Here is an 18244-nt window from a genome sequence, read left to right on the forward strand (position 1 = left end):
ACTGAAATGATGCCTGTAAACAACCCTGAAAGATGTAGTCAGTGTGTCAGCTGACCTCTCTGTCATTTACTTTTATGCTTTCAGGACTGCTGGGGCTTATAGCAACCCATGTGTGCTACCTGTTTAAGACCTTTATCTTCAAATAAAATTGACAGCAAAATGTCTATTGCTTTCAAGGGCAATAAGGTTTGATTTCAAGATACAGAAGTTTTGGAACTCTTTCTCTCACTTCAGGCTGCTCAAAGGAGAGACTCAGTTCGTAGCAGAGACCTGAAAAGGAAATTGCACAAAGTAGATTAACTTTAAGCTGTATTTTGCCAATCTGCTACCAATCTGTCTCTTGTGGGAGGATATAATTCAATCAAGTCAGATGGGTTTCCAGTGGTTTCTTCTACAGGCAAATGAGCATACCACACGTGTCTGTTAAATCAGTATCTTTTCCTGGAATTACTGTTTTTCTATTAATTTTCAGATACTGCAGCAGCTGGGAAGAGAGTACTAGCAGGGTTAAGTAGTAGAGTGAGATGCATTCACTCCCCGCCCACTTGTTTGTCCCACAAGAAAGAATTCTCTTGTCATGTCAATGGTGATTATTTCCCAGGATATTTTCCATTTCCTTTAAAACTCTCAGCCCTCATTCTTCATGCCAAGGGGACAAAAATTAAAACAAAGAGAAGAGTGCACTTGCATCTTGGGAAGTATCATGTCCTCAGGCAGGCTGTCTCTTTTGATTAGGTTGATTTTTTCAGCTGTAACTTTCCATACAAAAGTCAGAAATATCAATAAATTCTGGGAAGCTTGTGTTCAACATAGTGGGAACAAAGAGGTGATACATTGCTAGTTACAGGGGTGGGAGTGAAAGGAGTTGTTTGACCAGTGAATAAAGCTTGTTGAGCAAGTAGTCTTGGAATACATTATAGCAATACTAAGACTCTGTTCCTCCAAATGGAAGCCTCCCTAAGGACATGTTGTAGCCAGTGCAGACCTTATTGAGATGATCATCAATTACACATCTATATGAACTACTAAAATGGTCAGCATGTGAATATCTGGCTTTAATTGGGGGGATGGGGGAGAGAATATTCAGTGTACCTAATGCTGGCACTATAAAATGCTGAAGATATTAATCCTCACTTCTTATGTATCCTGTGTGTTTCATCCTGCTCATGCTTTGAGTTTAATTTTGATCGTCTTTCAGGGCATAGAATAGCTAGCATGGTTATTTACCTTCTGTATTCCCAAGCAATAGTATGGAATTAAATTGGCTATAGGCTCACAAATTGTTTCCACTGGACTGTGTCCTGAGGCCTCTGGACTCATAAATAGTAGCCATAATTAATTTTTATGAGTCTTTCAAGTTCAAACCTATATGGAGATGGTTCTTTACATCTCTGAATTCTTGATTTATTCCATGGCCTTCAGACAACAAGCTAAAAGCGAGGCAAAGCATGCATCTTCTAATTCTGCATGACTGTATTTGGTGAAAACCTTGCCCCCTTTTTGTCTCTGAATGATTAGAGATATTTCTGGTTAATAAGTTGAGGTTGTGCTTGAAGAGCATGACTTGTTCTGCCTGATATGAGTTGATTAACAGATCACCTTTTTAAGGATCGCTTGATGTGGTTAAATTGTAAACTAAGAACAATGAAACAAATGAACAGTTGAAAGAATGAAATAATAAGTGTTCCTATTTGTTACAAATGCACGTTCTCTACCCTGGTTCTTCCTGCCAATTAGGTAGGGCATAGAGTAAAAGAACAGTAGTTTAAGATGCTGGGCCTGTAGTAATGTCTTCAGCAAGAATACCCTTTGCAGGTTAAACAAATTACTCTTACCTGGGTTGCCAGCAGTTAAAGATTAAGCAAGCTTGATGCTTGGTCCCTGTTACAAACTTCAGCTTTTTAAGTATGCCCCCCCCTTTTTTTTTACAAAAAGGTAAAATAAAACCCCAGGCGGGGGGGGGAGAAACAGAAGTGCTCAGACCTGTTTAAGTCTCCATTCTGTTCCCTTTGAGACTCAATTCACCTGAGAACTTCTTGCATTGTTTAACATGCATAATCTGGGGTGTACTAGAATAACGATGCCAGAGGGAAAAAACTCGGTCATCAGTGCTTGGAAGGAGGTATTCCACTTACAGAATAATTAGAAAGAAGGTATCTTCTGCAAGATCAGGATGGATTTTTAGGCCCTTAGCCTAATAAAGATGGGACCTCTAACAGTATCATCTTTAATGCTTTCTTTATGGTGGCATGGCATTCAAACAGTAAGTGCTTTTGAAAACTTCTCTCCCAATACTCTTGAAAGTCCTGGAGACTGTATGCAGAAGTGCACTAACCCATTGGAAGGATGCTCTTGTTTAAATCCCCTCTGTACCTAAGGGTTATTCTGGGATCAGATAGTGTGAATTTTAAACAGAACACCTAACCTGATACAACTTCAAATGCAAATAGGTATAAATTGGCTTATCTGATGAACCTGTCTCTTTCTCAGAGACATCTAGGAGAGCTCATTGTTCAGCCGGTCCAGTTTGTTTTGCAATATTTCTGTGTTCTTCCTCAGTTCTGTGCACCTAAATAAACCTCAGATGAAGCTTCCTCAGAACCACACTAAAAAAAGTGAACATTTTCCACCATAAAAGTATGTATGTAGGGTTTAGATTTGGGGGGTTTCTAGTCCCTCTTCTAGCTCAGTCTTGTTTTTTGGAAGACATACGCAGGCTATCTTTACAGCAGGATGATGCAGTCACTGAGTCAAGAGTATTTTTCCTCTGCTACAGACAATTTCTGTGTGTTGTAGTATCTTTTATGCCTGTATTTAGCACCCTGATCTTCAGGTGTTCTTACTAGACAACCTGTTCTACTTTCTTGACTAATCAGTAAATTTTAAGGAATCTGCAGCTCTATCTCTGGCCTTCATGGCATGTGCTTAATTACTTTTCTTGGAATCTGTCTGGTTTCAAAGTCCTGTGCAGGACAACCTAGCCCACTCTGTGCTTTCTCCATCTAATAAAACTAGTGAGTCTGCTAAAAACATTGGTGAAATTTAGGAACAAAAGTCCCCCAGTGTTTTTTTTCCCTAAAAAACACAGAATTGTGGCAAAACTGAACAATTAGTTAATCAAGATCAAGGTACACCAAAAAAAATCAAAAAAACAAACTCTGAGCATGCTAAATTGTTAAATGCTAAATTAACAGACAAACAATATCTGATTGATGTCCTGTTATAACAAAAATATGCAAAGTGAAAACCAGACATGTATTTACATGCATTCTTTAAATATTAGGCTTGGATGTAGGGACAGCTTTCTATGAAGTGGCTTGCAGTGGGGGCTCTATTAGGTGTTTAAAAAAAAAAAAAAAAAGGCATGCTTAGATGGAAGTCCAAGTTGCTGACAGACCAACATTAAGTGTAATGAAGGGAAAGCAGTAAGAACTGTAAAATGGCTTGGATCTGCAATACAGTTGTGCATTGAGCAGCACTATTGAATAGCATGAAACACAGAAACTGTTGGGGTGAATGAAAGAGTAAGTTCAATCTTGTTTTATCCTCTTTTCAGACAAAATCTGCTGTCTGCAGTGTGTTTGACCTATATATGTGCATTTAACCTTTCTGTTTTGTATGCTAACATATTGGTGGGTCATTTACAATCCCTTTTTGCAACTTTTTAATTTGCCTTGTTTAAAAAAAAAAAAATTTCACTGGTGTGTTGACTTGTTTTAAAGAAGTTCTCCTTTCTCTGAAGACCTTGGAAAACTGCGAAGATAACATTCTATCTGATGTGTCAGTAGGAATGTGAAAATCTCTCTCATTTGGGATTAAATCTTGCAGTTGCTGGAAAGAAAAGCCTCTCTTAAAGTACACAAACCTGTATGTTGCCAGGAATATATATTTTTTTTTCCTCCAAGTTGGAACTTTCAAAATTCTGCCCTTTGATAGGAACTTTATTTTAAGATAAAACTATTGATTAAAAAATGCAAAAATATGTTTTTATTTGCAGTAACACTTAATCAACCCTTTTATAAATGCAGTGTATGACAGCAAGGGGAAAAACTGTGTCCCCTGCTATTTGTAGATGGTCTATATAGGAATGTAAACAATGGGATTAACACTTGCTCTTTGTGGTTTCATTTTATTTTTGTTTTAGCTCTATTCATGAGCAAGAGGCAAGGAATCCTGTATGATAGTATTGATCTCTTTAGCTTTTCACACAATGTTAATATATGCTTGTGGTTAGGTTTACCATTTACTTCTGTCAATGCTGAATGTAAGGGGGTTTTATTATTATTTTAAAAGTTAACATTATTCCCTCAATGACTGCTTCCTATTTTCTTGAGACTGAATTTCTGCTTTTGGCTTGTGATAGGTGGCTACTGTTCTTAATCCCATTGTGCTACTAGAAACATACGCTATTTCTGCCTGGGATCCTACTGACATTCATTTATTAAATGGCCTGTACAAGTTCTAGAAGTTGCAAGAGTCTTGGAGAACCTAGCAACTTTTAGTAGACAGCTGGGAAGAATTGCCTTGCACAACACTTGACTTAACTTATCCATTTGTATATATTTAGTTGATCAGGAATCAGACTTGCACAGTCATGTGGTGTCCTCTTTAATAAATGTGGAATTTTTTTTTGTTTGATTCATCCCCACCATCCTTTTCTAATGCAGGTGCTGCTGACTCATATCCTGCATGTCTTGCCCCAACCACCTTCTAACTCTACTCTCTACATAGGTCAGTAAAGGACAGTAAAACTTTCACAGGTTAGCAAGACACAAGGGTGTTGCCCGTTAGACTGAGACAATGTGGTTCACTTGTCTTATTTTTCTTTCTACAAAAAAGGTCGCAAACCATTCCCCACAAAAGTGAAGTAGGAAATCCAGGACTCAGCCAAAAGACTTCTTTTTTTATATCTGGCATGGTTCTTGTCCTGACGAACATCAAATTCGTATTCCAAACTCGGATAATGCTGAGAGAGAGAGAGAGAGGGAAATGAAAGGTCAACCATCCTAAGTCCTGTTGATTAGCATAGTCCCGCAGAGACTGTCAAGTGCCTGAGGCAACCTGAAAGGCTTGTTCACTTGGCCCTGCTTGCTGGTCCTGGTCATGTGCCAGCGTGTTTCAGTCAGCTGAGAACTAGGAGTCCAAGTAAGCAATCAGGATAAGCTGTCATTACACTGGAGATTGGGGGGGGGGGGGGGGGGAGTATGGGCAGGAACCACAAGTCTGTGCTTTTCTGGGGAGTTAGAGCTGTTGGGGGATGGCGGGGGGGATAGTTACTGCCCTAGTTTCCTGAGCACTCTTGGTCTGAGCAGATTGCTTACAGAATTTGCCAGATGCCAAAAGGCTGGCGAAAATAAGCATGTCCAAAACGGGTGCTGCCATTTGTATTCTAGGCCGTGTGTTTTGGTTTCCTTGAAGGATTTTTCTGTATCCCAGAAGCAATGAGCTTTGATCTCCCTGCACACAGACACATGTACAGCAGCACTCCTAAAGATGACTTTAGGATAGCTGTCATTTGTCCTACTTAGATCAAATAATTTAACCTTGTGTGTACTGACTTGTCTTTCTGCAGTTCTGCCACCTTTAGTCTTTGGCTACCAAAGTAAGCATCATGGCATAGGAAGATTTTCTTAGCAGTAGTGCAGCTGTCTTTGGAAGTGAAGGTTGGGGAGAAGCAAACTATTTTAGTCTCAAGCATATATAGGTTAATATGAAATTTTCAGAGAACTGAAACAGAAATTTTTCATGAATCATACACATATACATGTCTTCTATCCAGACAGAAAAAGTGATTGGGGGAGAAAAGTTTCTCTGAGTTTTACTCATTGGTAAGATCATTAGTGCATAGTTGGCTTCTCTTTCCTCCTCCTTACTCAAACCCCATGCTGCCAAGATACTCTAGTGAGGAAAATATTTTCTGTGATGTGCAGTATCCTCTATTCAGTCAGGTCAAAGAAGGGAAAAAAGGCAGTTGGCTTTAAACTTTATTTTGTAACTACTACAACTCAAAACAATAGATTATGGGATTTTATTATAAAAATATCTTTGCTTAAACACTAGAGCCACAAACTTCTACTATAGACAATTAATGTCAACTTTCAGCCAGGACTAATATATTCCTAGCTTGTCCATGAAACTACCACTTTTGATCTAGCTATAAAGGACGCACAAATTCAGGCTGCGTCTGTGGAACAGTTTCTGCTGCCGTCAATATGCCAGCAGATGTCCAAGTGCCATATGCCAACGGGGCAGGAAATTTCTGGCCATGGTGACTGTGTTGCTTGCCTGCATGATAAGTCTGAGGAACTTCTTTTGTCAGTCTAGCTGTGACCACACAAGGATTATTTTTGCTTGAGAAGGGATACTGACTGAGAGGGTGTCTTTTCTCTTTACGTGCATGTAATCCTGTGTCGGTGTTATCTAGGTCAGCAGAACTCTGTAATGCAGGTCTGACCTGGGAGCCTTGACATATCTGAGTCCATTTCTTTTCTTTTTGTCAGGATAAACATTAACAATTGAATATGTTCTAATTGCATTTAAAATCAGATTATTGTAAACATTCAATTGCTGCTATAACTGTAATGTTGTAGCCAGATAAGCTGAGTAACTGCAAAAACCAAGGGGGACAAGTAGAGGATATGCAGTTGCATTTTCTTTGAAGTAGCTGAGGTAGTACAAAGGCTACCTAAACTGCCTTTAGACTACCTTTTTCGTTTCTATAAGCCATGAAAAATGTCCATGCAAGTTCTTGCACCATTTGACCTATTTGTCTCCAGGTGACTGGAGGTGATCTCAACATATGTTGCATTCTTCTTTGTGCATGCTGAGAATGAGTCACCTGTATTTTTGAGAATGCAAACATCTATGTTGTATAGCAACTATGCTTTCTGGAGGATGGTGGCTGATGTCCTTCCAAATTCTGGTTTGTTTGTTGGAAATAGCTTTGCCATGCCTATCCTCTCCTCTGCATTTGTACATTTCATGTTTTCTGGGCTTTTTCTCTGGAGACTTCACCAGCACAGAAGTACGAAAAGCAGAGCGATGGTAAGGATTCTGTTTTGGGAGCCACAGGTAGAGGCTTCTCTATCCCTGGGGGGAGCTCTGTGTATGAGCAAATGTAACTGTATCTCTGGCTCTGGATCTCCTTCCATGTCTGTTGACTTGGCCTCTCTTCTCCTAAAATGCCTTATGGTGAAATTAAAGACAAGACTGCAGTGCTGATTGCTTGTGGACCTCTTGTCTCCTGCTGTTTTATTCTGTTGCTGCTGGATTCAGTTAAAGTAAAAACTGCTGAAAGATGAACAACAGTGTAAAGTTTCGTCTGATATTTATAAATGCAAACCCTATGACCCTGGACAGTTTTATTATGATTGGCTAAATTGTCAGTATTGTATGTACTCGTGATTAGATAACTACTCCACAGTTTTCTAGTTTCTTCAAATTATATAAAAGATTTGGATGTCAATGTGAAAAATGATCTCAGTTGAATAAAACCTTCAGTAATGCAATCAATGGAGAAAAGTATAAGTAGGCTATTGGGAGAAGAAAAAAATCTTTCTTGGGTAATGTGGGTTTGTAAGTGTCATCCATCAGCACAAAAAAGACAGATTCTTGGTATGTGTGAAATGGAAGGTGGAACAGCAATGGACTATTTTGAAAGGGAATTTGAGGATTCTGTAAAAATTTTTAGATTCTTAGCTTGAGTCTTGGTGTTTCAGAGAATTCAGAGAAAGGGGAAAAAAAAAAAACCCACAGCTAGTTTAAGGAGGATTAGAATGCAGTCCCAAGATGCAATTGCTTACTCAAAACAGCACTGCATTGGTTTCCATTTACGAAGTATGATGGATTAAATGAAGATTTATGCCTTGTGGGAAGGTCTCTAAAGTATTGGGTAGATTTGTAATTTTAAATGCTCCTCCGCACATTAAATGTTTTACAAGTGTAGACATAAGATCTTGAGAAAGAAGTAAAGCCATTTCATGTTCCTTTGAAGTCAGAAGTGGGGACAAAGCTCAGGAGTCCTGAAAGGTTGCATCAGTTATTGCTTTAACCAACAGACTCTGCTTTTGGATGCATCAGCCCCTTGCAGCTGCACTTTATATAGGGGATACATGGTAATACCGTGAGGAGTGTAGAATTAAAACCAGTGGGTCTGGTTTCAAGCTTAAAAGTTCAATTCTCCTTTCTGATCAAAGAGAAACACTTGCATTTGCAAAAGAGAATTGTTCATACCAGTGGGAGAACTTTAAAACTACCATTAGACTTGTATGTCAAATCTCCAGGGAATGCTTTGAATAACATGGCTTTAGCCTCTTCAAACGGAGACCTAAGATTGGGTGGTATCTGGTTGTTCTTTTTGTAGGTAATAGGGTGCCTGTGGGGAAGGATCTGTTGCTCTGGTTACATAACTTGTTTATTGTCCTGTGTCTTTAGTTCATTTGGCCATCAATACCTTGGCAGGGCTCCTTCTTCCTAATGCTTATTGTTATCGGACACAGCCAATCCTTACTAAAGTGTCTCAGATTTCATTCCAAATATGAAATTATTTCTACTTGATATACAAAACCTGGATCACAACTTTCTTGCAGCCCTTAACTTCTAGAATAATCTTACTGTCCGTGTGCATATTCTTGCACTGGAACACAGTCGCTTGTGTGCCAGAGTATGGCAATAACTGCCATTACTCAGGGAAGTCTGTTTCTGCTGTAACAAAGGTAGTCTTATTGTCCATCATATTCTTCTGTCTTATCAAGGCAAATAAGTCAAATGCATTCAAACTTCTTATCTTCAGATAATTCTGTGCTAGCTATAGCTGTAACAACTTGATTACAGCTATTATGAAACATACCAGGGTTTGGATAATGATGAATTAGTTCAAAAATCAGTGCAGGTGTCTAAATAAGGTAATAGTGTGTACAGTACCTTGTTTCAAACCTCACTTCTACGTGTATCACTGTAAAGAGATTTCAAATTCACTTTTCCTAATGTGAATTTGCTTGCAATTAATATTTTGCAATGAAGTTGTAAAACCAGCTCTTTAACAAAGGTGCACCTTTTTATTAGGTACTTTTTAGTGAACAGAAGCTACTTTCTAAACATTTCCTAGAAAGAAGAAAATGAAGCCATGACTTTCACTTGTTCATGCTTGCAGAGATATAAGGTGGTTGTCCTGTATATTTTTTTTTTTCTTCTGAAGGCTAAAAATCCAAAGTAAAATGGCATATTATACATACTTAGTTTTGGTAATTCTCACTCCTGGTCATATAGACAGAATCCCATTTGCTTGTTCCCTTAGTTTTATACCCTCACATTACTTTTACAGGGTTTAAATGTAATTCTGTTGTGTCCCATTTTACCCTGTACTGGTATTTGTCAGACTTAGCCATTCCTCCTGCTAGTCTGAAGACAAGAACAGCTGAGATGGATCTGCTGACTCTTGCAAGCTTTTAAGCCACCTGAGCAAACCTTGACAGGCCAATATGTTTTGTAATTCATAGCAATTTGAAGGAAGTACACTAGTATGTGGCTTCCCAGTTTGGGAGGACCTGGCCCTTGTTTTGGGACTTCTTTTCCTTCTTGGGTGGGGGGGGGAGAAGATGAGTAAATAGAGGTAGGAAAATATCCATAATATCAATGTGGCTTAAGGCCATTTACCTTTTTTTAAGGCAGATTTACCTTTTTTTTTTTTGATTGGTGAATTCTTCAGTCATATCCTTACTTGTGTAGAGGATGCAAGTGTCATGTTCCCAAAAGCATCTCAAATCCTGTCTAAGATAAACTCTCCTTTGCCCAAGACAATACATAATGGAGATTAAGACCTAGTTCTTCTGATCTCTGGTAAATCATAAATCTGATCATTAGATAGTTAAGGGAAAATGTCACTGAAACCAGAAAACAGGGCTGTATTGGAGCAGTGCTGCAGCTGGTTTGTCTGTGGGGAAGTACCTGCAAGTGGAACAAATGCTATGCTTGATTATGTTCAAACAGCTTCTTTACCTCAAAGTTTCTATTTCTGTTAATGTCGTCAAAAGGTGTATTTATTTTATGTGTGTCTTAAATTTCCTTCTGCAATTGCAATATCTGTTTACTTTCAGCAGTAACTCCAGGATCTAGAGATTTTATTTTCCTTGTTTCACTTGCCAAAGTGCTGAGTTGGTGGGGCAGGGGAGGGAGGAGAGGTTTCATTGCTGTGAGGCAGAAATCATTTGACCTAAAATAAAGTTTTCACTTTATCAATACAGACAGTCATGAGATGGAGTACACGCATTGCTTTAGATTCTAAGTTAACTATTTTCAACTTGTTAATTTGGGCATACTTTAAAAGACACTTTTGAAACAGCTTCTTTCAGGATATTAAGAGCAGATACAAAATTTTACCTCTTCTTCCTCTTCCTCCTCACCCCCAGTAATCCCAGCCAAGACCTTTTTAGAGCAAATTTTCTGTAGTTTGAGAAAGCTGACACAGGCGAACTGGGGCATTCTGTATCCTAGCATATGAAAATAAAGGCATCTTTGACATTGTCTAACGGATTTACCAAGCAAAAAAACATTTGCTGTTCAGTTGTATAGTGTCCATTTGTTTGTTGCAGCCAAAAGATTTAATTACTTCAGTATGGTCAAAACTTACTCTGCTTGGAAAGCAGCTATGCATTTCCCACCGCACCAAAGCTAACTGAGCTTGTTTTGTGACTGTCTTTGTTCCAGCAGCTGGGATGTATATGTTGGGTGCAGTAATGTGCATTCAGGCCTATTACAGGCATAAAGTAACTTAAAGGTTAGGCTGTAGCTTGTAGATAATTATGCGCTAATAGCAGATAACTGTGTGCTAATAGGGACAAGAAAAGGGTGGCGCAGCTTTGGCTGGAGAGTAGCTGTGATTTTGAATTTCAAGTGTTTACACAACTCTGGAAGAACTGGCCATCCCTCTCCCAAAATGTTAACCGACTGGGTGTGAAGGGCAGCTGCTACTCATTCCAGCTGCTTCTCTCCCCGTTGAGTCAGGGCCCCCTTCACACCTCAGACCTAAAACACCGGCGGGTCTTAAAGTAATTGCCTCTGCATGCTGGGAAACTGAGCTCCTTAGCTCGGGCGGAAGGTGGAGTCGGGCAATGAGATAAAGGCCAGTGACAATGGAAACAGATACTTCAGTGCCTCTTGTATGAGTTCAGTTGCTCTGTGAGGAAAGGAAGAAAATCCAAGTCAGCTTAAAGCATGGAAAATAACTGGAGAGCTGGTGTTTGATATAACATTTTGTGCGGTTTTGCTAGGCAGCAGAAGAAGTCTAGGTATCTTCTCACAGTGCATAGGTCACAGATTGTATCTATCGGGTGCTTTGGATGTTCTTTGAGACTTTAGGAAATTCATTTGCGGATCATAGCAGAACTGAATGAAGTTACTTTGATTGGTCTTTGCTCAGATTAATTTTTGTCATCCAGTATAGCTATCTTAAATATTAACCGGCTCCTTTTTTGAAGGGGGTGGCATTGTGTGGGTTTACCTGCCTGCTGTCTGCCTGCCTGTTTTAGGGCTACTTCTGATTTCAACACTGCTTTCTTATGACAAATGACTGCCTTGGTGAGAGCATTCTCTACATCTTTTTCTATCTAGAGCCTTTAGGCTATGGAAAGACACTGCACGCCGCTTTGCACACATGCCAAACTTCCCAGGAAAAAGGTCTAATTCTGTACCTTCGTTCACTCTCCATGCTACTACTTTTATCTTCTGTAATAGCTTCTGCATTGAAAGTGCATTTTTAATTAAATTGTTTGCATCTTGTATATGCACAATATACTCACTTTGAGGGCAATTTATTACAGTGGGACGGTGGTGATATGTAATAAGTCTCAAGAATAATTAAAACCTGTGTTAACATGTGAACCTTTTGAATGGTGATTGAACTTTATGTTGAGACTCTGTTGGGTCCAAGATCAGATCTTAATCAAGTAGGATAGAAGAAAGGAGGGAGAGGATGAGAGAAGGAAGAGTCAGTTGCAGGTTCCTGTATTAATTCTTACCAGTTTAAGATAAATCTTGCCTGTTGTGTTAAAAGGTAAAAAGTGTATCATCTGTAATTTTAGGCATTTAGCTCAACTAGCTGTTTGTGCTCAATGTTCACTGAGGAAGAGGCATAGAAGGTGGGATAATGGGATGAATCGCCTTTTGAAGATACCTGTCCCTCTCTGTATACGGATGTAGCTTTAGAGTTTTGTTTAGACCAGTATAGTTTACATTGAAGGGGAAAATGCAGATGCAGCTTGAGAAGGCTTTAACTGCAGCATGACATAGCAGAACAAAGGTTTAAATAACTAGGGATTTCTAGGACAGAATATTGTAAATTGCTTTTCTCTTTCACTTTAGGGAGGTAGAAATACATGTCAGAATCGTAAGATGCAAGATTTTGATTTGAAACTTTGAGTTTTGGCAAAATAGGCATTGGGTTTGTTATCACTGCAGTTTCTACAGTCTAGTTTTTGAAAGCCAGAGCAGGCTGGGTCCAAGTTCCTTCCTACAAAAGGTGAAGATGGTTAATAATTCTTCAGTTCCTGAAGAGCTGAACAGATGTCAAAAAAATTGACTTGCTGAATTTGTGGAAACACCAATAACTACGCTTTCCCCTCCTCCCCAACATTGTAACCAAAAGCTTTGCATTCATAATAGCTTACTAGATTCAAAGACAGGGGATGAGAAAGGGGCCTAATTCAAGGTCAGTGATTAGAGTCCTGTTGCATGGAAACAGCTTAGTTAGCTTGGAAAGTGTAATTTGTCTTTCTTTGCTTAAAAGTACAGTTTTATGCTGGCTTGTAAACAGTCTGACTTTGCCAGGGACAGCAAGTGAATTAACATTAATCACACTAGCTTTGTCAAGGATTCTATGATGTCCTGTTCATGCCCAAGTCAAGCTGAGGCTTGTAACAGTGTTTTGAAATGGGTGGTAATTCTGAAGATGTCCCTGTCTAATATTAAACCAAATTTAGGAACTATACTGGAGATTGAATGCCAGCTGGGTCTAAAAGAGAGTGTTGGGTCTCTGGAAGAGATCCATTTGGGTAAAACTGGTAAATCAAGTAAGAGCTCATCTAACTAAAAAAACCCTATTTAAATGTCAGAGCACCTGTGCTGCTACTTACTAGCTGAGGCAAATTTTTATTATTTCATAAAATTATTGTCAGTGAATATACAAGGCTAGCCTTCACAAAGAAACTTGTGTGATTATTTTGCAAGTATGAACACAATGGGGAAAACCTGAGGGGGACACACATTTATCTTTCAGGCTGCCAGTATTTTCCAAGAATGACTGTAACCTGTTTCCTTACAGATTGTGTCAAATGCTGCTGAACAAGGGGTTGCCATCACTGGGAACAACACTTTCAACAACTGGAATTGGCCTAACGCTGTGATCTTTGCTGCTACTGTAATAACTACAATCGGTAAGTATTTACTATATCAACTTTCCTAGCTGTAATTTTCCTTACACTCTGGTGGGTTTATACTCTTCCATTTCTGTGCCAAGATATCAGCTGAATAAAGTCCCCGTCACTGGAGCTGCATAGATTACCTGACCTTACAGGCAGGTTCATAGAGAAAAACAGTTCTTTGGCATTCTGTTAATGGGTGTACATGAGAGATATGCTGCCTTTTCTGATGAGTAACTGATTCAAGGTGCTCGTGTCTGGGATGACTGGTGTCATTCCAATTCAATGAATTGTGCACTTAAATTTCCAGATCATAAAATCCCAGAACAAAACTACTACAAAATATTTCATTAAGCTAATGCTTGAAGCATGTTTATATGAAGTTTTTATGTGGCTGTCCTACTACTCCCATCCATCCTCTTAAGCTACTGAATTAGCGGTGTTCTTGGCTTGCAGAACAGTCTAGACTTTTTTTTCTTCCGTCCTTAAGAAAGCAAAGAAGAACAGGTGTGCTCTTATAAATCTCACTGCTGATTGTGCTTATAATACCCTCTGCACTGAAAGACTTCTTCCTTTGAAATACAAAAGAGCTCAAAATCATCTGCATTCTGCTTTTACAGAAAAATCTTTGCTACAAGATTTTGTTACACCCTTGCTAATACCTATTATGTAAGAAACAGGAATGCAAACTAACTAGAGAAAGTTTGAGGTATGCAGAAATGGAAGTCTTACTATTAAACCATATACAGCATCATGTTTTTCATATATTATTTGAAACTCATAATACCCAGCTTATAATATAACTTATGACAAAAAGTTGAAGAAATTAGGAAATGACCTAAATAAGAAAACCGTGGCAGAGGGTTAGAAAGTAGACTGATTTTAGTCAGTGTTTGTAATGCCCTGTTGGGTTCTGTGGCCAGCAAAAAGCTAAATTCAGTCAAAATACCTTGTTGTGTCACAGCTCATCTTCCGCTTCACCCACAAGCTCTCTCCCTGGATAAGCACCAGGTCATGAGGTAAATGTGCATAATGGATCTTGCAAGTGGAAACTAACTTTGGGGGCAATTTTGAACTTTTACTGTGTAAACTTGGTTCACATTAAAACTCAGGCTTTTCACATTGCTGCTGCAGGAAGGGAAATCATGTCAGAGGCCTTGAGATGAGTTTTATCTTCTATTTATCTCATCTAATCAGGAAAAAGATGCACACAATCCAGGAAACATTCAAAATGCAGCACTCCTCTCAGTCTGCATTAATGGAATACACATTTGCTGGAGTAGGGTTGGAAGGCATCCAGATTCAGAAGATCAGCAGCTGGAGTAGACTAAAGCTCTTATGGTTGGTGAAGTAAGGAGCGTCTGATACAGCAGAAGCCCACGCAGTGTTGTTTTATGTATAGGTAGAATTGCCTTGAATTCTCTGTAACAAGAACAGACCATGTACATACTTACCTCTTTTAGGTTACGGAAATGTTTCTCCAAAGACACCCTCTGGGCGTCTCTTCTGCATATTTTATGGGCTCTTTGGAGTTCCTCTCTGTTTGACATGGATCAGTGCTCTGGGGAAGTTCTTTGGAGGACGTGCCAAGAGGCTGGGCCAGTTTCTGACGAAAAGAGGAGTAAGCCTGGTAAGGTCCTCTGCTTGTTTATCCTCCTGCTGTGTATTTTTGATGCATAAATTAAGCTTAGACTTCTTCACTTACCTGCTAATCTTGGTACTAAACAAACGCATACACAAGTATTAACTTCCCAAATGGTGTTGCATAGATATAACTGACAGCAGGACTAGGTCCTGTAGGTAAGTTCTGCCAGAAATCTTAGCAAATTGAGGTCTTGAAGAAACCTTTGAATGATACTAAATATAAATATTGTAGCTTCTATGGAGACATACATTTTTCCTAAAGTAGAAACTGTAGGTTGAATGTAGATGAGGCTCTAGTTTCACAAACATTTCCTTCAAGCGTCTCTGGCACTGAAATAAGCTGTTCTGCTTTGTTCGCAACCACTTTTATGCCAGCATGAGCATTTCCTGCAATGTAGTGAACCAGATGAGAAATGATGTTTTGATCTGTGTTACTGTGATTTTTTTCTTTCTTTCTTTTCTTCTTTTTTTCTTTCTTTTTTTTTTTCCCCTCCTTGCTGGGTGAGTTTATTTCAGTTCTAGCTCAGTGCACAGAAGTGGGAGGCAATGCAGGAGCAGAATGCCTGGATGAGGGTGGGGTTGGTTTGGGCTCTAATTTCACAAACAGAGCTGGCCTAAGTGTTAATGCAACAAAAACCTTCTTGGTTCAGCACCTGAGAAAATACAGAAAATGATGGTGAAATGCACATGTGCATGCAAACTGTGCAGAGGTTAGACAAGTGGTGTAGGGGAGGGAGGACAAATAGGAGAGAAGTGTCCTAACCTGGCTCCTGATTCTCTATACTCAAATGAATAAAGTGAAAATCAGAGATACTAACTGTGCTTTTTAGACCAGAGTGCTATGTCTGTATACCACACCTGTTTATAAAATATCAGGAACTCTTAAACTTTTAGAGTGTGTGAAAGAGAAATATGAGGAAATGACCTGAAAACAAATAATCGTTTTTGAGTAAATAGTTGTAAGAATAGTCTGTTCTGCATAAAGGAAAAACCTTTACTTCAGTGTTTACTTCAGTCAGTGACTTTTAGTTACAGCAAATTAAGAGTTCTTTCCCTGAATTTTTCTTCTTCTTTCTTTACAGAGGAAAGCACAAATTACATGCACAGCTATTTTCATTGTTTGGGGTGTCTTGGTCCATCTGGTTATTCCTCCCTTTGTCTTTATGGTGACTGAAGGCTGGAGTTACATTGAAGGTCTCTATTTCTCATTCATCACTATCACCACCATAGGATTTGGAGATTTTGTTGCTGGTCAGTAATCATATTTTTCATATTATTACACTATGTGGATAGTGCGGCAATTGTATTTTTAAACTCTAATTCTAAAAGGTGATTTCTACACTTTTCCAAAGCATTTTGCTTAATAAAAGATTTGACAAAAGCTGAATACTGCTCTGATGGATTGGGTCTGGCTTTTCTACCTTTGGTTTAGATACCTAAGCCCTTGGCCTTAGTCTGGAGCAAAGTTCTGGAGTTCATAACACTCTCAGGTGCATCAGGTCCCTATTTCAGGCAAGGAGCTTTCCTATCCACCCTAACAGTTAAGCACCTTGGAATGGAATCCCGTATGCTGAGCAGGGAGCGTCAGATGGAGCTGACAGGAAATGCTGAACATCGTGTTTCTCCCTTCTAAATCCTGTTTTTCTTTAAAATCTACTGCCTTGATCAGGGCTTTGGAGATAGCCCTTGCAAGTGGAATTATGAGGCTGAACCCTCTCTCAAGGGAAAGCAGGGGCAGGGAGAGTGCTTGTATTTTTCAAAGAGAACAAAGTTCGCTTTAGAGCTTACAAGGGGAGGACAAACATGCTGCCATTTTATGTTGTAGTCCAGTGGTTAGAACACATACAGGCAAGAAGTGGAAGACTGCTTCTGTCAGGAGGTTTCAGGTCCCCACTTACCCCTTCTCAGAGCAGTGTCCAAACGATAAGGCTCTGTTAGTGTGAGAGAGAGTACTTCTCTGGGTAATAACTTTGAAGGCTTTTCAGGTGTGAGTCCTCTTTCAATAATGTTCTTGTTTTGAATTCTTTGTAGGTGTAAATCCAGATGCAGACTATCATGCCCTTTACAGATACTTTGTGGAGTTATGGATCTATCTGGGCCTGGCTTGGCTTTCACTCTTTGTCAACTGGAAGGTCAGTATGTTTGTGGAAGTCCACAAAGCAATCAAGAAACGGAGGAAAAAAAGAAAAGAATCATTTGACAACCATCCTCGGTCTAAAAAACCCCTTCAAATGGGTACCTCAAAGGATGTGAACATTTTCAGCTTCCTTTCAAAGAAGGAAGAGACCTACAATGATCTTATTAAGCAGATTGGGAAGAAGGCCCTGAAGACGAATAACGACAAAATGATTAAAGTAGAAAATGCCAAGCAAAATATGCAGAATGCCAGTAAAGATGCTCAGGTGACTTACACAAAGACCAAGTCATTTGAGTATGATGAGACTTCCCTAGATATTCAGAATGGTCATGTGCTGAGACACCTGCATGATAAACGTGTTGGAGACAGCCCTCTAGAAGGAACAATGTTTGTAAACCAGTTAGACAGGATCAGTGAAGAAGAAGGGGAAGTGTGGGACTCAAGAGACTATCGACCCCTAATCTTTGAGAATGCCAACATAACATTTGTAAATGAAGATGATGATGAAGAGGAGGATCTCACAGATGATGAGGAAACTTCAAAATCCTCCATGGATGATAATCTTGTAGAGGAACCTGAAACTGCAAAAACACTAGTAAAATTCCCATCCTCTGATGAATCAACCTTTACCAACAATGAGCTGGAACTTTCTGTGCCTTATGAACAACTGATGAATGAATATAACGCAGTAAGCAATGTGAAGGCTGCAACGTGAAGCACGTTTGACAATGGTTTTCTGAAAGTGGTCGGTGCATATTGAACAAATTAATGGAGCAAGGAGAAGAGCATGTCTTTGCGGTTTCTTCTATCTCTCTGAAAACAAAAGCCAGCCCCAAACTAATAAACTCCGGTTTCTTTTTGCCATCCTAAATTGGTTTCTGAGCCCGTCAGCTTTGCTTTTCCGTTTTTTAAGAAAGCTTTTAAAATAACAGTTGAATTTGGAGTCCTTCTCCTTCTGGGGATTTTATAGTTCTTGAACAAACTAGAAAAGAAAAGACTGGTTATTACACTGGACCTGCTCTGCATTTGTGCATTTCATGGAGAAATTAGT

The 18244-nt window shown here is 39.2% G+C and overlaps 1 protein-coding gene across 1 annotated transcript in view; it reads left to right on the forward strand.

The window, feature by feature from the left end:
* Nucleotides 1–17908, forward strand: part of KCNK5 (potassium two pore domain channel subfamily K member 5) — a 35020-nt gene extending 17112 nt beyond the window's left edge. The window contains exons 2-5 of the mRNA XM_067294710.1: nucleotides 13316–13427; nucleotides 14876–15042; nucleotides 16139–16307; nucleotides 17088–17908. Of these exons, the coding sequence (XP_067150811.1) occupies nucleotides 13316–13427; nucleotides 14876–15042; nucleotides 16139–16307; nucleotides 17088–17908 (1269 nt within the window). The remainder of the gene's footprint in view (nucleotides 1–13315; nucleotides 13428–14875; nucleotides 15043–16138; nucleotides 16308–17087) is intronic.
* The last annotated feature ends 336 nt before the right edge of the window (nucleotides 17909–18244 follow it).

This window comes from Apteryx mantelli, chromosome 3, assembly GCF_036417845.1.
Source record: "Apteryx mantelli isolate bAptMan1 chromosome 3, bAptMan1.hap1, whole genome shotgun sequence".
NCBI classification, from domain to species: domain Eukaryota; kingdom Metazoa; phylum Chordata; class Aves; order Apterygiformes; family Apterygidae; genus Apteryx; species Apteryx mantelli.